Source organism: Tamandua tetradactyla, chromosome 21 (assembly GCF_023851605.1).
Source record: "Tamandua tetradactyla isolate mTamTet1 chromosome 21, mTamTet1.pri, whole genome shotgun sequence".
NCBI classification, from domain to species: Eukaryota; Metazoa; Chordata; class Mammalia; order Pilosa; family Myrmecophagidae; genus Tamandua; species Tamandua tetradactyla.
The window spans coordinates 58,807,922-58,831,766 of record NC_135347.1 but is presented as its reverse complement, the minus strand read 5'-3'; the positions used below and the strand labels follow the sequence as shown (position 1 = coordinate 58,831,766).

At 42.5% G+C, this 23,845-nt stretch overlaps 1 protein-coding gene across 5 annotated transcripts in view; it reads left to right on the top strand.

Annotated features, from left to right (window-relative positions):
• The window catches only part of ARHGEF28 (Rho guanine nucleotide exchange factor 28), a 292,104-nt gene that overhangs the window by 30,752 nt on the left and 237,507 nt on the right, over window positions 1-23,845 (top strand). For all 5 annotated transcript variants that reach the window (XR_013167187.1, XR_013167186.1, XM_077139472.1 and 2 more), the window contains exon 3: window positions 15,898-15,941. Coding sequence is in view for 3 of the 5 variants with exons in the window: in XM_077139472.1 (XP_076995587.1) it covers window positions 15,909-15,941 (33 nt within the window). In the remaining 2 variants the exon portion in view is untranslated. The remainder of the gene's footprint in view (window positions 1-15,897; window positions 15,942-23,845) is intronic.

Sequence of the window (23,845 nt, the reverse complement as noted above, 5' to 3'; positions counted from 1 at the left end):
CCCCTCACTCCAGTTTTACAGAGAAGAAAACCTAACTTAAGAGATGTAGAGCCAAGGTTTTCATTTATTTTCCTGTTTTTGTGGTTGGCTTCATTTTCTTAGATTAAGAAAATTATAAATATAATACATGGCCACCACAAGTCAAACTATAAAGAAGGGGATTTTTAAAAAGTTAATGACCTTTCTGTTGTTCCCTATAATTCCACTTTAAAAAAAACCAGTCTTAACAGTTTACGTATTCTAGACTCTGATCATACAAAGCACTTAGGCTCTTCCTTATTTACTCCAGTGAAATCATACAATAGACATAACTTTGTAAACTACTATCACGATGTCTTTGTGTTCCTGTTCTGTATTTCCACTGTGATAAATTGAGGTAAAATCTGTAGGAATTCAGTCTGTTTTCAGGATTGAGAATTTGTATGTATCAGTTTTAGGAAAAATCTCAAAAATAATCTCTCAGCTACTGCCCTTCTTCTGTCGTCTCCTCTCAGCCTGGAACTGTGCTCTAAGGAGCATGTTGGACTTTTCACGGTCTCTCATGTCTCACAAAGCGTTTCCTAATGCAGCTCCGTGCTGCGTTCTGTGTAATTTCTCAAGACTTGATTTCCAGTTTACTAATGATCTGTTTGCTTTATCTTTCATTGCTGTTTAAACGGTCCAATAGAATCAAAGACTATACCTTTCATTTTCAGAAATTCTTTTTGATTCTTTGTCAAATCTGACTGGTCTTTCTTGGATAGTATCCTGTTCCTTTTATATATTTTCAGTTTGGAAAAATATCTTTATTTAAACATACTTATTTTACAGAATGTTTTTGGTAAGTCTGGAATTTGAAATTCTGTAGGATCTATTTTTGCTCTCTGTTGTCTTTCTCATAACGGACAGTTTTGTCGAGTGTTTTGTGATTTTGAGTTGCGAGCGCCTGTGTGCTGGCACACTTTAGCTGTGGGCGTGTGATAGTTTGGAGTTAATCCCAAATGCTTTTCCAGTCTGAAACCATTTTGTATGCAGTTTTTCAGTTGAAGGGTTCCAGAGAATACTTTTTATTCCCCTTATTAGAAGCTTAGGCTGAGATAGGAAAATTTCCTTCTGTTTTCCATGTGCTTGTGGGCATGTTTTTTCCCCCTGGAATTAAAATTGTCATCACCGTTATTTATTATTATTACTAGGGTAAAGGTGTAGCTCTTTGGTGTGCTGTTTCATGCAGGGGTTTCAGTTCTGACTTTCCCTCGCATGATTAAAACTTTGTCTCCTGCCCTCAGTGACTCTCTTGGCTGCTGAGATCAACAGAATATCTCAGAAAAAAAAATATTCTCATGTTATCACTACTATCGGTAGGTTTATGATTTTTGGAGACCCACCCCTTATGTTTTTGGGAGGACCTGGCTATGCATTTGAACTAATTCTTAAAGATAATTTTGCCAGGGCTCTAGGTGATAGGGTTCTCAGTTATTTAATCTGTTATATAGGGAGGAAGAAAGTCTTTCTTGTTTTATTTCAATTAGCATGTTCCTGTCCCTCACCTTGCAAGCTGATGCCCCTTCCAGACAGGGTCAGTGCTTTCCTGTGCCCCCGCTGGCCCCGGCCGCTTCTCTTTCCTCTGTGGGTCACCTGCGTCGGCTACCCCCACCGCACACTCCCTCCCGAGACCATGGGTCCCCGGAGCAGGGACTCTGCGTGGTTCACGTCAGAACCCCCCGTGCTGAGCCCGGGGCGAGTGGGAGGGAAACCCTGAAAAGGGAGGGTCGGCACAGGCCGGAGAGGAAGGGGCTCGGGTGGGGAGAGGGGGCACACGGGGCGCAGAGGCACAGGAGGGCGGGTGGAGGAGCGAAGGAAGCAGAGCCAGAGCGGAGCTTCCCAGGGGCCACCAGGACCAGCGGGTGAGAGGTCAATTTCAAAGTGGGGGATGCAGTCTTGTGTTCAGAGCAAGGTGGCATCTAAAGCATCGAGAGGACCAGAAGGACCTGCTGTGGGTCTTCCTAAAGCCTGATGCAGCTGCAGGGCGAGGTTGAATTGGTAGAACATAACGTGGGGCGAGCTCAGGACAGGACGTACCCAGGGACGCAGTCTGCAATTGGCGTTATGGTCTCATCAACAAACCATTTCACACTGGGGGGGTTTGCACAGCATCTGTAGTTTTTACACGATGCCCTGTGATTTCTCACCTAGCATGAGTCTTTCCCCACAAACCTGTAATCTTAAGGATAGGGTACATACTTAGACGGGTCTGTGATGCACGCGCGCGCACACACACGCACACCCCTGGACAGGAGAAGAGGCAGGGAGCGGCATATTTTCTGTAGTTCGGCTGGTGACCTGCTGAGTGTCCTGTTTTCTTTCCGCAGGACCTGGCGCTCCCGCCTTGGAGATGCTGTTTTGAGTAAAGGCTTTGTCTGCTTCCCTGTCAAAGTCGAGGCTCTGCACAGGTTACTGCCCACATCGTGTGAGCCTGGGGTCTGTCCCTCGGCCAGTTAACGCCCGCCTGGTGAGAACAGGCGCTCTCGGGTTAGGACGTGGGGCCGGCGAAGGCGCCCGTGTGCCTGCTGGGAGTGGGGTGGGGAGGGACTGAGGTCGGCTGCGTGAAGTGATGAGGAGCCCTCGTTCAGCACGGACCGTGTATCTGGCACGCACACGCCCATTGCGAGTGCTTCCCTAGAGTGCCTTCCTTTCCCAGGACAGGAGAAGCAGCTCAGCGCACGCCTTGCCACCACCTGTGTCTGTTTGGCATTTGTTACCTTACCTTCTGCAAAGCAGAGCGCGTAGTTTCTGGTTCCTTTGTAACAGTGTGTTTGTCAGAGTCGTGAGCTGGGTGTCGCTTCACAGACACCCCGATCTGCCACGGAAACCAGGTCTGAAAAGGGGACCTTCCGGGGACTCGTGTGAAGGCGACGGCTGTCCAGTGGGAAAAGCCCCAAGTCCCACCTGCCCCCGCTAGGCCGCCTGCTTTGGAGCACACCAGGGTTGGAGTTGCCCGCCAGTCCAAACTGAGAGCTTAAAAAGACCGAGCCTGCGACTCTGGTTTCTCTTGACGTGGCCTGTCGGTGAGGAGCCTGTACACTACAAGATAAAACCATTCCCTGCTGCCAGGCCTGTGCAGATTTAGATGCTTAAAGTTTTTTTTTTTTTCACATTTTTGAAATATTGAAGTCAGGCTGGTATTTGGTTTTCATGTTTTATTTCAAATGAATGTCACTATATATTATGAAGTATGAATTTGGTAATTATGCTGTAATGTAAGCTAAAAATATTTGGAATTTTATCTGGTAGATAACTAAAAGATAAAGGAATTTATATACGCTTTCCCAGGGGGTTACGGCTAGGGGTGTTATGGGTGTTATTACGTGGTGATGCGTTGTGACATTCTCTAGAATGTCGGCCAGCGGAATGGAGGAGGTACCCCCTTCTGGAGGGGACTTTTTGAGGTAGCCAAGCTTTTCTTTTTGTTTTAAGGAAAAGGCACACCCGTGTCATCAGAAGCAAAAAATTGGAATCTGTCCACTTTTCAAAGAAGTCCATGGGACACTTCTTCAGTGTGCAGGACGCACCTGGCCACCAGGTGCCGGGATCGGCTCATCCCAGCACTTCCAGCACCTTTGTTTCTTTTCTTTGTCCCTGTGAGCGTGCGCTGGCCCCTACTCACAAGGCAGACCTAAAGAAAAAGCCCCCTTAACTTCCCTTTCTACTCACCTGAACTGGAAACTAGTGATTTTCTAATTTTCATGGACCATGTTCCCTTCTGAGTCCTCGTTCTCCTTGGCTTCGCTGCAGCCCTTTGTGAGCTCTGAGCTCTGTGTATTATCAGACTATAATTTAGCTCTTGAATTGCCCATTTATTTGCATTTGCCTCTCTGTAAACCTTTTTTAAGGGCAGCGCTTAAAACTTCTCTATGTTTAAATTTTTAGCACAATGTATTCAATAAGTATCTAATTTATTAGTTGCAGATTTCTTTGTATCTCACGGATGTGTTTTAATATTTGTTCTGTAGGAAAAGTTCTTTTCTGTTTTAATTTTGTATTTGAGGTGCTGAATTAACAATAGTTTTTGTTTTTATGTAATGGAAATTTGAGGGCTATCCTCGCTGGCCTGTGTGGGCTGCGTTTGTGCCACGTGAGCTCAGGGATGTTGCTGGATTTCAATCCCTGTAATAAAACACTTCTGACTCCACTTTCACCAGTGGAGCCATTTGAACATCAACTCCCAAACTCTTCCTCTTATTCTTAAGAATATAGTTCTTTTCCCTGTAAAGGCTTTCCTGAACTTCAGCCATAAAGCTCTCTCCTTTCATGAACTCTTAAAGCATTCGCCATTTGACATGGTCATTTCCACTCCTTGCGAATGCCTGGTCCCTGCTCCACCTGCCCTGCTCTGGCTTGTCTCCAGCTCTGGCCAATAGGGTTAATGGTCTCTGAGTCACCGATACAGTGGGTCCTTCTCAGTTCTTACCTTGCTTCACTCCGTTAATCCTGCAGTGTTTACCTTCTTGTCCTACTGTCTCCTCTCTTGGGTGTTATCACATGACTCGCCTCCTAAATCCCTGATGTAGCAGTGGCCTGAGAGGGTTGGGGTCAGCATCCACATTGTTTGGGTTTGGACTGTGGTTCTGCCACTTACAGGTTGTGTGACATTGGGCAAGGCTCTCTATGTCCCTGGGCCTCCCTTTCCTTATGTGTAAAATCAGGAAACTAGCAGGCTTGCCCCCAGGTGGAGGGATGGAATGAATGAACCAAACCCTCAGAACACTGCCGGGCACGGTAGGCAGTGCACAGTGTGTGCCAGCAGTGACCGTGACCTCTCACTGTTCTTTCTCGGTGTCTTGTGGGTTCCTCTTCCTCCAGCTTCCTCTTTGGATTCTCCCAGTTTCTGTTCTAAACTTTTCACTTTTGTCTGCGTCCCTCCCTTTTCCTTCTCCTGGATTTGCGATGGATGACCTTAACCATTTTGCCATATCATCAGAACTTCTCTCCTCAGCCCAGCCCTCTCTTGCTGGGGTCCGGATCTGCGCACGCCCCTTGTCCTGAGTGCAGCCATCACATTGCAGATGCTAATAGATACTGATTCTCCCTCTTTCTCTTCATCTGCTTCTGCTTCTATTTTCCTCACCTTGGTGAACCTCGTCCACCTAATTCCCCAAATGAGGAGGCAAGGAGACACCCTAAATTCCTCCCGCCCCATGCCCTCCATCTACTTATGCACCACGACTGTCCATTCTGTCCCTTAAGTATCTCTTAAAATAATCTTTGTCCTCTGAATATCATTGCTTTCATTTAGGGCGTCACCGTCTTTCAACTTGATGAGAGCAGTATCTCCCACCTGGTTTCTCTGTTGTCGGTTTTCCTTTCCAGTCCTACACTCGCTGTTTGAAACACAACTCGGATCACACCTCTCCCTGGCTTAGCCCCACGCACTGGTCTGAGGTCCATGTTTTTGGTAATGACATATCATTGGGACTCAGAAAAGCTTTCCATGTTCTTTCCTACCACCTCCCCATACACACCCTGCTCACTAGCCCTGAAGGTGTTTGGAGTCCCTTGAGCCTTTCTTCTCTGCTTGCAGGCAATTGTACTTATTACTTCTTCTACCTGAAATGTCCTCTCATATTATGGGCTGTCTGGTGTGTGTCTCTCCTCTAGCTCAGAGCTGTTGGCATTTGAATTGGGACAATTCTTCATCGTACAGGACTGATCCAGCCGATCAGTCCACTGGCATCTGTGGCTCCTGGGTCCCGGTGCCCCCTTTGCACCCTCCCTCCGCCTCCACCCATCAGTCCTTCTGAGAACCAAAATGGCTGTCCTGCCCCAATGTCCGAGTGCCCCTCTGGGAGGGGAATGCCCCTCGTTAAAAACCACTCCATTAAAAACAAAAAACAAAATGAACAAAAAAAAAACTCCACCATATTCTCCAAGAAGCTATTTTGGCCTCATTTCCTTTGGGAACCATGCCTGATAGCTCTGCTATGAACTGGCTCGAGCAGTTCTGCCTTTCCATTCTCACTGAAGCTTGTACACATTCTGTTTCCTTTTTAGATAGTTTTTGTCTCTCTCACTGGACCAAGAATTCCTTTAGGACAGGATTAATCATTGCATCCTCAGAGGCTAGCATTTAATAGGTACTCAGTGAATATTTGTAGAGTAAGTGAATGTATTATCCTTGGTATTTAGTTATCTACCCCTCTATTTCACATCTGTATGTCCTTTCTTTTCAGATAGATTGAAAGCTATTTAAAGGAAGTTATTCGTACCTCTTGTTTATTGCATAGTTCTTAACATATAAGAAATATTGAGTAAATATGGTCAATTGAATCGAGACTTTTGAGACTAGTCATATTTCTAAGGCTAAATCTCAGTTCTTTTAATCTTTGCTTATGTCATATTTCTAAATGTTAGGGCATGAGTTTAGAATGTCTCCAAGTTCTACATATTTGTCCATTAGTTTTCTAGTTCAGAATTGGGTATAATAATCTGAATGTTTTAGTTTAAGAATTTCTTAAATTTTATGAGAAGGAAAGTCTTTCTGTGCCTACAAAGACTATATGAAGTCTGAGTGGAAGTTCTGTTGGGATTCATCCAAGCGTTTCTGCTTGTTTGGTTTTTGGGAAGTGCATTGACCGGGAATCGAACCTGAGTCTCCCAAATGGCATCCATGTATTATGTATTAATTGTTTGTTCCTTTTTTTTGCTGAGTAGTATACATTGTTTTGGTATGTGTATGTATGTATGTGTGCATCAGAGTTTGGTTAACCGTTCCTCTGTTGAAGGACATCTCAGCTGATTCTAGGTTTTGGCTGTTATGAGTAAAGCTGCTATGAATAATCATGTTCTGGATTTGTATCGAACCTAAGTTTTCATGTCCCCTCACCAGCATATAATATTGCCAGTATTTTTTGTTTTAGCTGTTCTGAATAGTTTGTATTGATATCTCATTATGGTTTTAATTTGCATTTCCCTAGTGGCTAATCATGTTGAATATCTCTTTGTGTACTTATTTGCCATCTGTGACTCTTTTTCACAGAAACATCTGTTCATATCTTTGGTTCGTTTTCTAATAGGATTGTATGAGAGATTTTTATATGTTCTAGATACCATCCCTTTGTAGGAGAAGTGGTTTGAAATATATCCTCCCACTCTGTAGCATGTTTTCTCATCCTTCTCATATAGGCTTTCTTAGAGCAAAAGTTTTAAATTTTGATGTCTAGCATGATCAAAAAAAATGGTTCTTACCCTGTTCAGATTTAATGATCTCTTGAGAATCTGATGAAAGCTATAAACTCTATTGTCAGAAAAATGGATATGCACATAACATTTTGCATCTGATTTTGTGGATTTGTAGATTTGATAAAGTTTATACCTGGTATCCTTATGAACATAAGGCTTAGTTAATGTTGCATTAATTTATAGTATTCATCCATAAGACTCTAGAGAGAGTTACCTTTCCCTTGTTGAAGTAAAAATGTAGGCAACTCTGGAAAGTTACAAAAAAAGAGCAAGATTCTTAAGAAGATTTTACTCTTGCTCGGACCTGTGCTCCTTTCTCAGCAATGCATTGCATGACTACTCTGGGAGACGTTGCCAGATTGTTTGATACTTTAAACTTTTGTGGGTTGAATAGCTACAACACGAAAACAATTTTTCTTATATCGAATTCAGACTTTTAGGCATTGTCAGATGAATGAACTTTTAAGCTTTCATATCAGCTGCCATTGGTTCAGTTTTATCAGTGGGCCCTTTTGTCTACATGTGTAATTTGCTATTTTTCTTGCTCTAACTTTTTAAAATGAATAGAAAATAAAAATGTACAGTTGAGGATACTGGCGAAGAAGCATAGGTCTGATAAACTCATTACCATCATTAGCTGTGTCCGAGCAGAGAACTGTCACTGCCAGCTGGGCTTCCATTGGATTGAGGGTGGTTGATTGTGTATTTCACTGGGAGGGAAAAGCTGGAATATGTATTGTTGAATATTAGGTTTCTGGAAAGGACCCTTGGCTCCTCTAAGTCTGTTCACTTTTGTCACTGACTTAGTGTGTGTGTGTTTTAAGGATGGATTTTGTGTGGGTGTAGGAGGCTGATCACCTTTATTCACTGCCTGTGGTTTACAAACTCACCACTTCAATCTGTTGAGCTCCTTGGCGTCTCCTACAAATGAACATTCTCGTTATGGCCCCCATGTCTGTCTTTGTGCTGAAGGACGTTTCACCTGTATTACTCCTTTATCACTTCGTGCCTGTTCTGCCAGATCAGTGGTGTTACTTCTTACGTCCTTCAGCTTCCCTGGGTGTGGAACGGATTCTCCCAGGCAGACTCTGAGCTCATGAACAGTACGGCCGGTGTCTGATACATTTTAATATCCTCCCAGGACAGCCTGCATGTCGTTTTGCATGTGGTAAATGATAGTAATTAGACTTTTAGAGCTGGAAGAGGGACTTTAATATCTTATTGCCAGTGGGGAAATGAACACCTGGATAGGTTGTCTTTTGCCCAGGTTGAGTGCGTGGTTGAGCTTTGCAATGATGATTAATAGCATAAGTGAAACTGGAAAGGGGGTATTCCGTTTATTTTGAAAAAGCATTTAAGAGCTTAATCACTTTCCATGCAAATGTATCCTGCAAAATACGAGTGAGTGTGACAGGTTTGGGGGAAGGTTTTGTTAGCAGCTGGCTCGCGCTCTTTCTGCTTTATCAGCGTTCTCTGACTGGGGCAGCATTTCAGGCAGACTGGCTCCCCTTCCTTCCTGGCCCCCCGTCCGTGCCCGTTAGTGTGAATTAATGAGATCTTATCGAATGGTTTCTGTGCTGTTTCCTTTCTGATCTTCGGACATCTCCCATGCTCTAAGTCCACCAAACCTTTCAGCTCTGTCCTCTACAGCTGCGTGGCCCTGTGCACCTGAGGTGGGGAACTCGAGTCTGCAACCCGTCTGCAGACGCTGTTGTGTATCCGGCAGTAGGTTCAGTCCCCAAATGCTCTCTTCTTACCCATTTCCACTGTGCCGGCATTGAAAACTGTGTACGTAGACTTGGCCTAACCTCGCAGTTGTTTGACCGTTTCCTTCTCCAGTTAGTACAAAAACTGTGACAGGCAGTAATAATTCCACACCCTGGGTCAGTGGAAGGAGCTGGGAATCAACGTTTTTCTCTAAATGCAGAAGATTTCAAACTGAGGTAGTGACAGAACTGTCCCAGTAGTAATTGCTCTACTTTTTGAAATTTCAGACTGTAGGTGGATAATTCAGCCCTGCGAAGTTGAATAAAATTCGGTGGCACTTCGCTGAGCTTTATTTATCTAGTAGAGAGGGCCTCAGAGTTCCTCATCCTGGAGCCTCTGTCGGCTGTCGGGGTGAGGGGGCGCCAAGCATGTCCCGTTTCCCGCCGTCCCCCTCTGGCTGCAGCACTGCTGACTCATTTTGGTCATTCTATATTTGAGCTTCTGAGAGATTCCATTTGAAGTGAAGCTTTGCTTACTGAAGAAGAGCCTTTGAATATGCTTAATGCAGAATTATCATAGCAGCTAGCTGTGCTAGTGCTTGCGATAGGTAGTAAGTGTCTTCTCCTTTTACTCTGTAAGATCCCTTCATCTTCACAAGGGTCTTACGTGGTAGGCTCTCTTTTCTTATTCTACTCGACAGGTGTGGGTGCAGCCAAGGAGAGCCCGAGCTCTGGAGTCGGACAGGCTGACTTGGTACCCAAGCTCGCCACTCCTGGTTGCTTGAATGCAGGCACGTTGCCCAGCATTGCTCTCTGCTCTACTGTCCTTTCCTCGTGTAAAGTGGGGCACGTAACACGGGAGGTCCTCTTATCTGAGGGTATTGGATGTCAGGGGAACGTCCCTTCCAGTGAAAATCCTTAAAATGAAGACCAATTTTGTAGGAAATCATGATGGAAAAATATTTGCTTGGGGTTCTATTTTCAAAATAAAGCAAATAATGAAAATAATATATTTATAAAATTTAGATTCTATTTCCTTGGTTAAAACCAGCAAGGCATCAGGACTGGGGGTGCAGGCCTGCTGCAGGCTGTTTGAATACCAGTTCTGCTATCTTCTAACTTGTGACTTTGTGCAAGTTATAATTCTCAATTCTGTGCCGATTCTTAGAGTGAAGAGAAGTGAAGTTGTGTGTTGTGTGTGTGCATGCTTGCGCACGCGTGTGATTTATTAGGAAGGGGTTATGGCTTTTTAATGACAAAATTCATGCATTACTCAGTATGACATCCACATTGTCATATTTGATTTTTAAGGCGCTATTATAAAGAGATTCATTTTACTAGAAATAGCCAAGAACTTCTATTTTATTATGGTTTGGGAGAGGAAGAAGGAGATGTTCTTTTTTTCCTTTGATATAGAAATTATTATTATTATTAGGTATATGGGTCAGAAATCGAACTCGGGTCTCCCACATGGCAGGCAAGCATTCTACCGCTGAACCACCTATGTACCCCCAATTATTTTCGAAGCCCCTGTCTTGTACCGATTTCCCCCTTGTTACGGTTCTCTGCCAAGTTCCCACTGATCAATAGTTTCATAAATAGTTGGAGCAGATTTCCAATAACACTTTTCTCAACTTTATGAAAAATGTCTTGCTTTTGAGGATTCTGAGTTTTATTTGAAATTGATTTGTGTTTTGTTTACACATCTGGTACCATGCCAAAGCAAAGAACAAAACCCCCAATCTGTGGGTCTACGGAGATGGGATGGTGGGAGGATGGGGCCAGCCTGAAAGGGGAAATGAGTGAGGGAGAGAATGAATGGGGAAGGGAGTCACTTGTGTGAATTGTAATTTTATAAATGGTCAGTTTAGTTTTTGAGCATGTTTTTACACTTAGATAACTTGCCATTCTCATTATAACCTTGTAACTGCAGTGTTTTAGTTTCCTGGCTGCTGAAACAAGGACAATGCAGTGGGTTGGCTTGAACAACAGGAATGTATTGGCTCAAGGATTTGAGGTCAGGAGAGGCCCCACTCGAGGTGCTGTAGAGGTGGTGCTTTGTCCCAGAAAGCTGGCCTTGGGGGGCCGCGGCTGGTGGTCCTTGGCCTTGGCCTTTCTGTCACAAAGGAATACACGTGGTGGCCTCTTCTGGCTTCTCTGGATTCTGGTTTCTTTCCGAGGTTTGCTGTCTCTCCTCCCCACCTCCCTCTTTGTCTGTCTGTCTATCTGAATTTCATTCTGCCTCTAAAGGGCTCCAGTGGTAGGATTAACACCCATCCCGGTTCAGCTGGCCACACCTTAACTGAAGTGACCTCACTGACAGGTCCTCTCTCCAATGGGCTCACACCCACAGGACTGGGTGAAGTTCAAGGGCATGTTTTTCTGGGGTGCATCGCTCCCACATGACCACATGCATGGACTTGGGAATGAGTGTTCAGGTAATAAAAGGCTTCCTGGACACTCCCTCAAGGCCCTGTGAGGATCTTCTGAGATGATGTTTCAAAATACTTAGCTCAGTGCCAGGCACATTGTTAACCCTTCAAAAGTAACTAATCGTACTGATAAATATCTTGGGGTATTACCTGTTAATTGGTTTTGAAAAAAATGTATAAGCCAAAGATTATTAGTGTGCTAAAAGACAAAATTAACATCATGGATATTTATTTTGAACAGTTTTAAGATATTTCATTTGGAAACAATAAACATGATAAACCATGAAGAAAACATGATAAAAGAACTAGAACTGATTTTTTTCCATGTAAGTCAAATGTTATTGAATGTTATTATGAAATTAAATTTACTTCCCTCTTTAATACATTTTTTCCCATGTTGAAAATGGTCTAATATTTTTCTTTAGAGTTAAATAGCAACCAAAGTTATTAAATATTATGTATTCCTTATAATATGAATTTGAAATACTGTATACTTTGTAGCTTGATGTTCCTTTTAAAAGCTGCTTCTTCTCTTCCACCCCTTTGGGAGTAGACCTAAAAATCATGGCTGTTTTATAAGACCCCAAATCATTCTCCAATTTCTGCCAAAATATTCTGGGGAAATATTTTGGCTTTTACTTTCTCTTAGGAAACGTTGTTTGGAAAATACAGTACACTTTTTAAAAAAGTACATAAGTCTGAAACATTTTGAAATTTCAGATGGAGAACTCAAGCATTAGGAAATAAAGCGTAGAGCCTGGCGTTTCTGTAGTGCAGAGTTGCAATGTATGAACAAGTTCTGCAGTTGTAACTTGCTAGCAGACACAAGCTCCTGTTTTATTATTAAACTTGACATTAAAGAAGGCGTGGTGGGTTTAGTCATGTACTTCAGCTACGAGCACAGAACTTACTGTCTTTACTGTGGAAGAGGAATTAATTTGGGGAAAATCCAAATGGGAATAAAAACTTTTTTTTTTTATTATATTTCCATCTGAAGTTTGATGGCTTTAAAGAGCTTAGATATATTGCCCCAAATGATTTTCCCTACAGCTCACCTAGGAAATGATCGGATATGGGTTTTAGGATTCAGACTGGAGTTGAGAACTCTGCGGACTTTGGTTTTAGTTAATTTTATTTCTTTTCTAGGAAGTGAAAATTAGATGGTCTGAAAAGCAACCTAATTGTTGCTCAAAATCTTTTTTTTTTAAATTTTAGTACCAAAAATTGGCTAGATAGGTAGTCAGGAATAGTGGAATAAGCTTTATTAAAAAAGAAGGTAAATTGTAAATAGGTGAGACGGCCCCATGGATACCTCACCTTTTTGGCTGAGATGACATTATAGTCTAAATTGGATGCAGTTGTCCTTGAACTGCTGAAAAATGAGTGCGCGTGGAGAAACCTTATCCCTGCGGTGGGTTGGAGCCTGTGCCTGGGTCCCGCTGCTCCACCTTCTCGTGCCAGGGTCTCACGTACGCCGGTCTCCTGGGCGCCTTCTGCTGAGCCGGAGGGCAAACTTGGGAGACCGACCTGCAGCCTGACAGGTGTGGAAGAGGGCTGATTTTCCAGGAGGAGATCTTCAAAATGCTGTCATGTATCCTTATAAAGTAAAACCCAAAAAAATTTAGTTATATATCCCTAATTTGTGTATTTATTTATAAATTGTGCACTGTAATAATGTATGTTCTAAAATATATACAAACAATATAAAGAACATTGTAGTAAAAATTGTAATAATAATAACCCTCTTTGTTTTTGCTGAAAATGTTGGTACCGAAAACATGTCAGTGAGACAAGTAGGATGAATATAGATAATTGTCTTTGAAGACCTTGGCTTCATAGTTTTAATACTTTGTAATACTTCAGCTTGAATGTCTGGTTCTAAGTACTGTATACTTTGAAGTTGGTTTTAAAATGTGTCATAGCTGAAAAAGATACCTCGCTGAGGTGCACTGTTCTAATAAAGTAGAACAATTTATTGAGGCAGGTAGGTATGCTGCGAGCTGGACTTGTAAATCAGGGGATTCATGCTTCAGTCTCACCCACCAATTATGCAGAGGTTTGTTTGTTTAAATGCAGCTAGTAAATTCCCATGTTCCCTGATGTGAGCTAATCCTCCTGCAAATTAATCAGAAATTGTTGCATTTTAAAATACAAACCCATGAAATGCTCATTTTGGAAGTTTTAAAAAATAAGTTTAGAAAGCTCTGTTTCCAGAATTTAAAGCATACAGGCATGAGGGTTTCTGTAGGTGGCAAACTTTAAATAATTTTTCCAACAAAATCACAGAACAATGGAAATGTACAAATATTCTTTTTCAAAATGTTCTTACTACATTATGTGTACTATCTAAACCTGAGTTTCTTTTGAAATCTAAACCCGAGTTTCTTTTGAAATGCGTTTTATTTTTCACTTAATAAAATCCCACGCTTTTCTTGAAAGGAGAAGCTATTTATTTGAAAAAAAAGTAATAATTTGGAAAACATCACCTAGGAAAATACAGTCATTCTTCATCTCAAAAAGAGCTAGCAAGTTTGGAATATGTCTACTTTTGTAAGAGAAAATTATATAGTACATGTTTAAATTTTTTTTTGAAGTACTCTGCCACACTATAACCAAGAAATCTCAAAGAGGTAAAGATATTCACAGTCTCTTCCTGTCTTCTACAGAAACTGTAAAGATTTGATCACGTTTGAAGGCCATACTTCTGTAAAATTAACTGCAGTGACAGACATCCTGTAAAAATCTTTGTGCTTTTTGGCTGAAGTTCTTGGTTGCAGTGTGTTGCCCATTAACGAGACAGCGAATGAATTTCACTCTGGTGTATTTTAACTTCTTACCGGAGTGGCTACCCTGTCAGTGAGTTATTGTGCTCATGCAGGTTTCCTATAGAGCATTTTTTTTTATTATAGAAGTACACTCTCGAGAATGTCTTCATCTTTTCCCCAGAAGTGGTTTCTGTGTGCTTTATTATCAGGCAGAATCTAGCAAATACCCTAAGCTGAGTTGCAGAAAACATGTGTATAGCTAATCTCCAGCACAACTTAATTTGTTCTAATACTTGCTTCTTAAAATATTCATCAGCATCTTCAGTGTTGGCTCTTAAAGGAATGCATTCTAGTTTGCTGCTGAGTCGGGCTCAGCCGTTATTATTTTACCATTGCATTCTCTATATTAGTGCATTTCTTTTGCTAGGAAGGACCTTGAAAGAGCCTTCTAATTTTGTCATCATGTAAGTGAAATCTTATAAAACTGGAAATGTGTATGGCTTGACTGTAAACATGTATCCCCAAATTGCTGATTTCTTGAGGCACAGCATCCATGTGGTAGGAGGGTCAAAGTACATGCTAGTAGATTTAAATTCACATTTTAAATGCCCTCTTGACAATCTTGAGTTTTGAGGGGATTGCTTCATCAGTGCCCTCGGGTGGGTCGTTATTTTTATTTTATGGCGTGGCTGATGAATAATTCACATCAGGAATGGGTGTCTCAGTTTTGTCATATTCTTGTTGTCAGCATTTTCTTTCATTTGACAGTTCTTTGCTGGACTCTATTTTTTTCCAACTTCTGAGATTAGTTGCATTAGCCATCAAGGATTATAACGCTTAAATCTGTTTTCGTGGCTCACATAAGCGGCGTCAGGGACACAAGGCAAAGACCAAGGGCACTGGCCAGCCTGCAGGCCTTGGTGCCACCTCTGCCCGCTCCCCAGACGCCTCTCGGGACGGAGTCACCCCAGGCGCGTGCGCATAAGTAGCAGTATAACTTAAAGTGGGTTTATTAAAAATAAATGCGAGTGGGACTTTCCGTATTTTCTTCCCTGCAGGTGCCTCCCCTGGGGCTGACAGCAGGAGTGCCGCATCCCGTTGGCCTGCAGCTGGTTGTGCCCTGGCCCCTGGGCCGTCCGGCCCCTGCGCTGAGTCCCTGCAGGAGCTGGGGCAGCCCGTCCCCGCTTCTCCTCCGGTCAGCTGCGGGCTCTCTGAGGCTTGGACGCCTCCTGCTCATCTTTGGGGAACCCCTGGTTCCCAGGACGTGCTTGTGAACCCCCTTTGAATGATGCGGGTTTTTTTTTTTTCCTAAGCAGAAAAGTGGTTTCTGGTTGGTCCTTTTAAAGGGGCAGGTAGCCCAGAGGCAGACCCCGGCCGTGTCTCCAGGCTGCCCTGCAGGTGGTCAGCTCAGCAGGACCCTGTGCTACCCCAGCTGCCACAGGGCTGAGACTTCTGTCTCTCGGGAGAGGCGACCGAGGTACCCACTCACTGCCCCGTCCTTTTTCCTCCAGCCAGTGGGGCGCAGCGTAGCCTGTGATCAAGCTGTGAAGGTGACATTTGCAACGTGCTCGTGTTGATCTCTCTTGGATGGTGTTTTATAGGGATAGTGTCTCGTTCCTTTATCCCTTTGTAATTCCTTCTCTGTAGTTTTCCCATCCAAAGAGTTTGTTCCTCCCCTTCAGATGGTGTTGGTAGGTAAAAGGCGGGGTACGGAGGGCTCGGCCGGCTTGCCGAGTGGGTCTCCTGAACTAACTGCCATGTTGGTTATTTTTGTTGCAGACACGGAAGCCATGGAGTTGAGCTGCCGCGAAGTGCCTCTTTACGTAAGTCCCTGTGTTCCTGGCTCCAGGTCTGAGTGGCCCTTTTTAAGATTCAAGATCTGCGTCACTGAAGTGGGGAGAAACGTTTTGCTGGGTTTTGAAAGTTTTTAAAAGCAACCCACTTTTTTTTTTTTCTGAGCATTTCTTTCTAGTTCAAGTTATTTGCATGACATCTTCTGAAATCATTTGGCTCCTGGATTTGAAGTCTGGGTTTTAATTATATTTCTCTCAAAGCTTTTTTTAAACTATATAATTGCAGGATTGAGAAATAATTAGTTCACTCATAATTTTTGACCAGAGTATTTTATGATGATTTCCTGGTAATAGCCACGAATGTTTTCTGTGTATGTCTTTTTTGGGGGGGAAGATTCAGTATAATTCTGTCAGCTAAAACCATGAAATGGGAATTCACAGGCAGAAGTGCTGGGACAACTTCAGAGTAGATGGAGGACAGATGCCCAGTGAGATTTCTAGCTGGACGTGCTTCGTTAGGGAGCCCTGCCATTGCTGAGAGCAGTTCCCAGGCATAACAAGGAAGGGAGCGGAGCGTCTCCTCGTGTGTAAGAGGCACGTGGCCTCATCTTCCCTCCTCCTTCCTCCTATTGTGGACAAAACCTCTTTCTTCAGGATTTGCGTTTATTGGTGGGTGGTGGGCCTGGGTCGGGGGGCTGTGGTTTCAGATGGCTTTTGAATCATTAACTTATGGAATACATCAAAAGGACGGGATCTAGGAAAAGGATATGTGCTCAGTTAAAATGTATCTTGATAGAGCAACCTGTATAAGTAACTGCAACAAATTTAATCAGAACCCTCAGTTAATTAAGATATTTTCACTCACTTTACCTTTCCATACTTCACTCCCCAGTCAGGTAGCTAGCTTCTTTGCTTCCTTGCTCCATCCTTCCCTCTCTCCCTGCCTCTCTTCCTTCTTCCTGTCTGTCTTTCTGTCTGTCTGTCTTTCTCTCTCTCTCTCTCTCTCTCTCTCTCACACACACACACACACACACACACAACACTTCCCACTCTGATTTCTGGAGAAAGACAATATAATAAACTGATTTCAGAATAATGAAAAGCTGACTCCAGTGTAACACAATGGTTTGTAACCCCTAGGTTGTGATTTACAGGTTATAAAACTTGTCCGTAGGCATGCGGGGGTGGCTGAGTGGTGGCACTCCTGCCTGCCACGCGGGAGATCCGGGTTCGATTCCCGGCCTGTGCACGTCCCCAGAAAACAAGCAAGTAAAACAAACAAACAAAAATTCAAAAAATGGTGCTGCAGTGGCGGAATACTCATATGGAAAAGAAATGAAACGTGACCCCACCACACAGCATACAAGAAGGCAAAACAAACCTTATCTGTCCACAGTTGGGCTCGACCCAGTCAAAATTAAAGATAAAAAAAAAGACTAGTCCAAGGCTAAACTGTGAAGTGCTCCCAAGTCTTGCTTTTGTTTTTCTGTGCGTTTTTACTTGTTGCCCCATACTCACGTCACTCTCCTTCCCTGTCTCAGAAGGAACAAAACCTCAGCAAAACCCATCGTAGCTTAAACCTTGAGGTCAGTCAACACCCCAGTGGGTGGTCTGGACACACACCTGCTGGTTTATGAGCAGACTGGGTGAGAGGTGGTGCGATTGCCCAAGAGAGAGGCTTAAACCAAATAAAAGCAAACATTTTTTTTTATTTATTACACACTGTAAGTTAATTAGAATAAAATGAAAAATATAGGAAAGTGTCAAGAAAATAAGGCACTTGTAATCTCACCCTCTGTGGATAATACACTATATTAGAATGAATATATTTGATCATTTCTAAGGTGGATTTTTCCCCCTCGTTCTAACCTCTCTGAGCCTGGGGTGCTGGAGGCTCGCTGTGCAGCCTGGAAGGCGTCGGGTGCAGCTGGCGTCACTGAGCGTGTGTGAGCACCGTGAAGGCTCTACTGCTGGTGCTTCAGAGTGCTCCCGGGCCTTGCTGGTGCTCGGTTGCCTTCAGGGTGCTCCCGGGCCTTGCTGGTGCTCGGTTGCCTTCAGGGTGCTCCCGGGCCTTGCTGGTGCTCGGTTGCCTTCAGGGTGCTCCCGGGCCTTGCTGGTGCTCGGTTGCCTTCAAAATGATTTTACCGTGCTTTGGCATTAAAAGACGAAGTTACTTTACGTACAGAAAGACATGGAAAGAATGGGATGATATGTGATAAATCCATATCTAAAGCAATCTAGAAGCAATATTATAGTAAGTACAAAGCAAAATTCTTTGTAGTTAAACATTTCATAATGGGCAATACTTTCTTTTTAAGTGGAACATGAAATGCGTATTATGATCAGTGGCATCATGGATGAAATACTTGATAGAGATTTAAAATAACTGACCTGTTCTACAGATGTGAGTTTGTAGCCTGCCTTTTTTTTTTTTTTTTCCCATGGTTCTCAAACCCAGGTTCCCAGCATGGCAGGCGAGAACTCTGCTTGCTGGGCCACCGTGGCCCGCCCCAGTCTACTTTTTTTTTTTTTTTAACTTGACATTGTGTGTCAATATTATCACAAACTGATCTGGCTGTTTGGCCCCTTGCAGAGAGAGGTGACAGGGGTTATGCTATAAAGAAAACAAGCCTTAAAACAAATGCCACCAAATGACCAACATGTATACGGAATAGGCTGAAAACAATGCTAGAGAACAGGCATGAAAACTGCTCGAATGCGTGTTTCTGTGTCTCAGGGGAAGGCCGCCTCTCTGTCCTTCCATCTTCAAAGGTTTGATAAATATTCACTGCCAGTTCCTCCTAGTGCATTACAATTTGTTTTATTAAACATTTGATATTTTTCTCTTAACATCCATATGCATTATAAAGAATTAGAAATAGAGGTAAGCAAAAAGAAAAAATTAAAACTTCACATGTAGCCTGTCATTAGAGATAACCACCATTGATGTTTTCAGGGCGCATCTGTCTGGCTTTCATCTGTATCTGTGTTGAATTTTATTGATTGTCCTTTGGCATTTATTGGGGTGATACTGTGCCTTCTAATTTGACTGATCTGTGATATATCTTATTCCTCTCTTGATTTTGATGCTTGTGTGCTGTTTTAAGCAATCCTACTTAGTTGCTATGTCTGGCTCTTTTGGAAAGAAATGAAATAACTCTGGCTGGTCTATAATTAAGATAAAACCCAACCAAAGTTAGAAAATGTGAAGAATGCAGAACATGTCCTGGATAATATTTTAAAATTATCAAATAATACTTTGCATAATTATGTGCTAATGCAGTAGAAAGACCTAAGATAGAGTTTTTAAAAATGCAAATTACATGGTTTATCGCAAGGAGAATTAGATCACATAACATACTGATAATTGTAGAGGAAAAAATCGGTAAAAGTCATTCTCCAATTTCTACCCACTCTGTCAAAAAAGAGCACCCCATCCACATGCCCACACGGCCAGTTTTTGTTCCTTTGATTATAACTTGTTTTGATCTGGATTCTTGTAACATTCCTATAATTAAAAACCTCTCTCTCTCTCTCTACTTTTGAGTGACTATAGATAATCCTTCTTAAGGGTAATAATAGATATAGAGATGTCTTTATACCTATAGAAAATCTAAGGATGTAAAGTTTTTTATTCCATGCATTTTGCTTGGATTCATAAAGAAAACTTCTTCCAATTTTCTTTGTTTTCTTCATTTATGTCTTTCATTATTATGTTCCCCTTTAGAACAACTGATATTCAAGGGTTTGAAATATTTTTGTTCCTTTTTACTTTTGGTCCAAATTCTGGAAGTATGTTTCTTATTTAATTTAGTGTTGAGTTTTTTTTTTCCTGTTTGTCAGTATAGTTTTAGATTCTGTTACTTTGTTTATAGCTTTTATGCCATATTTTCAATTCTTGCCCTGTTTATTTTCATACCCTTGCAGTTTTATAGAAATAGTCCTTTATATTTTATTGTGATCATAAGGCAAGAATTAAACTTTTTTCTATATTTCCCAGCAGTTTGTTTCAGAGGGAGGGAAGTGTCTGAACCTGTCTTATGCGTTCTAGAAATTTTGGGGTCATTCCTGTTTGCCCACCTTTAGGAGGGAGACTCTGTCCTTCTGTTGGGGATGCAGATATATCCTGAACTCAGCCGCAGACTCTGGCTTGTATGAAGGGCCGTTTTAATTTTTTAAATGAACCCTGGAGGTCTGCTGAGTTGCTCTTGCAGGGAAAGAGAAAACACTGCAGCATAATAACGTTAGAGAAACAGAAACGGTTGGTAAGACTGGTGACCAAGGGTTCTATAATATCAGTTTGCAGAATTTAGGGATGTGAACATTGCAAATCCAATTTTCCATCTCTGGACAGCTTCCTGCATCTGTGCTTTAAGGGACGCTGAGGGGTAGCTCTGCAGGGTCAGGCTGTTTGTTCCCAATGGGAAAACCCAGCAGAGGCATGCAATCTGGTCTGAGGCCCAGGCTTAATTTTTAGATTAAATGATAACGGTATTAGGAGGGCGGTATGCTTTAAACTACGAAGAGTTGTGGTGGTGAAGCTAATGGAAAGTGTGAAAACCTTGCAAAGTATAAATTAGAATCAGTAAAACTGATCTAAAATGGTTATTATCTGTCTTAAAACCTGTCATCTTGACATATTTGACAGCTTGAAAGTTCTGTGCTTCGAGTCATAGAGTAGTTCTTGAATGAGAGGGTTTGTTGCTTTTACTCTTAGATTTATTTTCTAGTTTATACATAAAAGGAGGCAGGAAGTGACAGAAGAGCAGCCAAAAAGAAGAGATTGTGCTTACTGAGTATTTAATTGAATTTTGAGAGACAGAGAAATTTTGCACTCACAGGCAATTATATGTTTTTATCTGGTGAATAATTTTTTTAATTACTTTGTAAATTGAGTTTTCCCCAAATTTTTGTGGATCAAGGAAAGTTATAAAGCAAATACAATATACAATATTGTATATACAAGTACAATATGCTATGTACTTACTCATCCAAGAATGTGTTTTTGCACTGTTTTCATTTTTAAGTAAAGAGTAATTAATATTAGTTAACAGAAAAGTTTTTCTTTGAGAAATTGTTGGTTGCAAAGATTTTTCCTTTGTTTTCAACAAAAATAGCTCTATTTTAAATGATTATTTAAATAATACTTTCTTATTGAAAAGACTATTACAATAGGTAAAATTATAATGACAAAGCTAAGGATCTCTCAAAATTCTGCCTCTGAAAGTTCCTTCATTAGTATTTTGGTGACAGTACTTTCAGGAATTTGTGCAGATTTTGCGTGTGTGCGCGCACACACACACACACACACACACGAACGCACATATGATAGATGGAATCGTGGAAAAGCTGTTTTGGTGTTGGACATACCTCCTTTGGGGTCCCCTACCCCAAACTCATGTGTCGCCACCCCATCTTCCCAGTTCGTTCTTGTTGAAACCTCCTGCAGTGGTTTACTGAGCGTCAGCATCCATCTAGAGCACCCTAGAAATGTAAATTCTTAAATTTAGATTGGAATGCTAGTGATCAATGAGAGGGAGAGGTGAGGGGTATGGTACGTATGAATTTTTTTTCTGATTTCTTTTTATTTCTTTTCCTGAATTGATGCAAATGTTCTAAGAAATGATCATGATGAGTATGCAACTATGCGATGATATTATGAATTACTGATTATATATGTAGAACGGAGTGATCATAAGATGTTTGTGTTTGTTGCTATGTATTTTTTTAAAATTTAAAAATTAAAAAAAAAATAGAAATGTAAATTCTCAGCCCTCACCTCAGGCCTACTGAATCATACATTGTGGGTTAACAGACCCTTCAAAATGCATCCCCGTCCTGGTGCATGCTGAGGTCTGAGAACCATATTTCTGTATTTTTCTGTATTCGTATAACTCTCCATATACATATCCACAGATAATAAATCGTTGTTTAAAAAAATGGGATCATGTTATGTAGACGACTGTATCTCTTCCAACTCAGAGGACCTCCCCCAGGCCAGCAGGGCTCGCGCTGATGCCTCCTTTTAGATGCATGTGGTGGCTCAAGCCACTGCCCTCTTGGACAGTCACTTTGTTTTGGTTCTTGGCAACTATGAACAATTATTCTTGAGAAAACCGTGCCCATACGCCCTGTTTATTGTGACTTTTATCCCGCTGGGATGGATTCCCGGGAGTGAAACTGCTTGATGGAGGACTCCACGGCTCGGGTTCTGACAGATGTTACCAGATTGCTTTCTAAATGAGATGTTAACAGTTCACATTTCATTCAGGAACTTCTGGAAATAATGTCTAGTTTAGCTTTAGCTAAATAACTGGTGATTTATGAAATTGGAGATTATGTTTTCATCTTCGCTGTATAAGAAAGGCAGTGTGGGGCCGCGGTGGCTCAGCGGGCAAAGTGCTTGCCTGCTATGCCGGAGGACCTCGGTTCGATTCCCGGCCCCAGCCCATGTAACAAAAACGGAGAAACAGAATACAATAAAAACAAGAAAATGTTTAAAAAAGATGTTTCCCTTTCTTCCTTCCTTCCTTCCTTCTATCCTTCCTTCCTTCTCTCTGTCTTTCCTTTAAAAAAAAAAAAAAAAAAAAAAAAAAAAGAAAGGCAGTGTGTTATTTTGTATGTTGATTCCATTTATGAAGTTAAAAAAAAATAAAGAGAAGTTTCCTTGCCTGTTTTAATTTTCCTCTTTTTACCATGGTGTTTCATTTCCATCGTTTCTTGAACTCTGGCTGATATAAGCATTTTCAGTCCATGGAGGTTCTCATGCCGTTTGCTGGCGATGCATCTGCCAACCTTTGCGTGTGGGCTATTGCCCCCCTGCACTCCACAGACCAGTGTGCAAACGTGTTCATTGTAGCAACTAAATGAGAAGACTTCATCCTCTTTTTCTCTGGAAGCTGCAAATTGTAGACCTGGGCAGTGGAGTTTTGGCTTCGGTAGCTTTTTGCCGGTTGGCTCTAAGCTGCTTCCCCATTCCCCTAGTGCTTTATGTTTGTTATTCCTTTATTCTGAGTCACAATATCCTGCTGTTTTATACCAAGTATTTCGGATGCTGCTGGGCTCACTGTACGTAGTAACTGAAGGTGTCATTGGCGCTTAGAGCCCTGAATGCCCTTTGGGTAACTGAGCTAAACCCTCCTCCTTTTGACCTTCTCTAGTTGCTGGGACTTGGTGTCTCGTCCCTGTGGCCTGGAACCCTTAGCGGGTTTATTCCCTGCAGCCCCAGCGCTCTGAGGGGGCCTGAGAGCAGACCCCAGTAGTTGGGGCAGACTCCTTGCTGTCCCAGGGCCCGTTTCCCAGGTCAGGGAGGTGGCTTCCGAGGGAGCCCACAGGTGACGCAGTGGTTTGTCCTGCACTCACGTGGCCGATGCCCCCGTCCCGGCTCCTGGCTGGAGGACGTCCTGTCGTGTGGCTGCGGCGCTGCCGCCCCACTGGGCTGCCTCGGACTGGCCCCTCTCCACCCTCTAACTGGAATCTGAGAAGGTGAAGACACCTTGGACGCCTTGCCTGGCCACCCTGACTTTGCACACGAGGCCGTGAAGGCTCTGAGGGCAGAAGGGACTTGACTAAGTTAACTCGGCTGGTTTGGCGTTCTGCGTTTTTATATGTCATATTGGGAGTCATAAAATAGTTTTTTGTTGTTCAGAAAGTTTGTTACTGGGAGAGCCCACAGTAAGCCTAGGGCATGTGACATCAGAGTTCTCTCCCTTTCACTGATGAGTTAAGACGACCGCCCTCGCACATTCCCACTTGCTCTGTCACCACAACGCAGTTTCCCCACTGCCCAGCTGCTCAGTGGTGCCATTTTGTTTTTCTCTCCCCTGATCTTCCCAGAACTATGGAGCGTGAAGAATGGAACCACTTCCTGGACCAGAAGGTCTCTCACCTTTCTCATTTTTTGTTCTGCTACAGAATCCTGCCTACAACTCCGT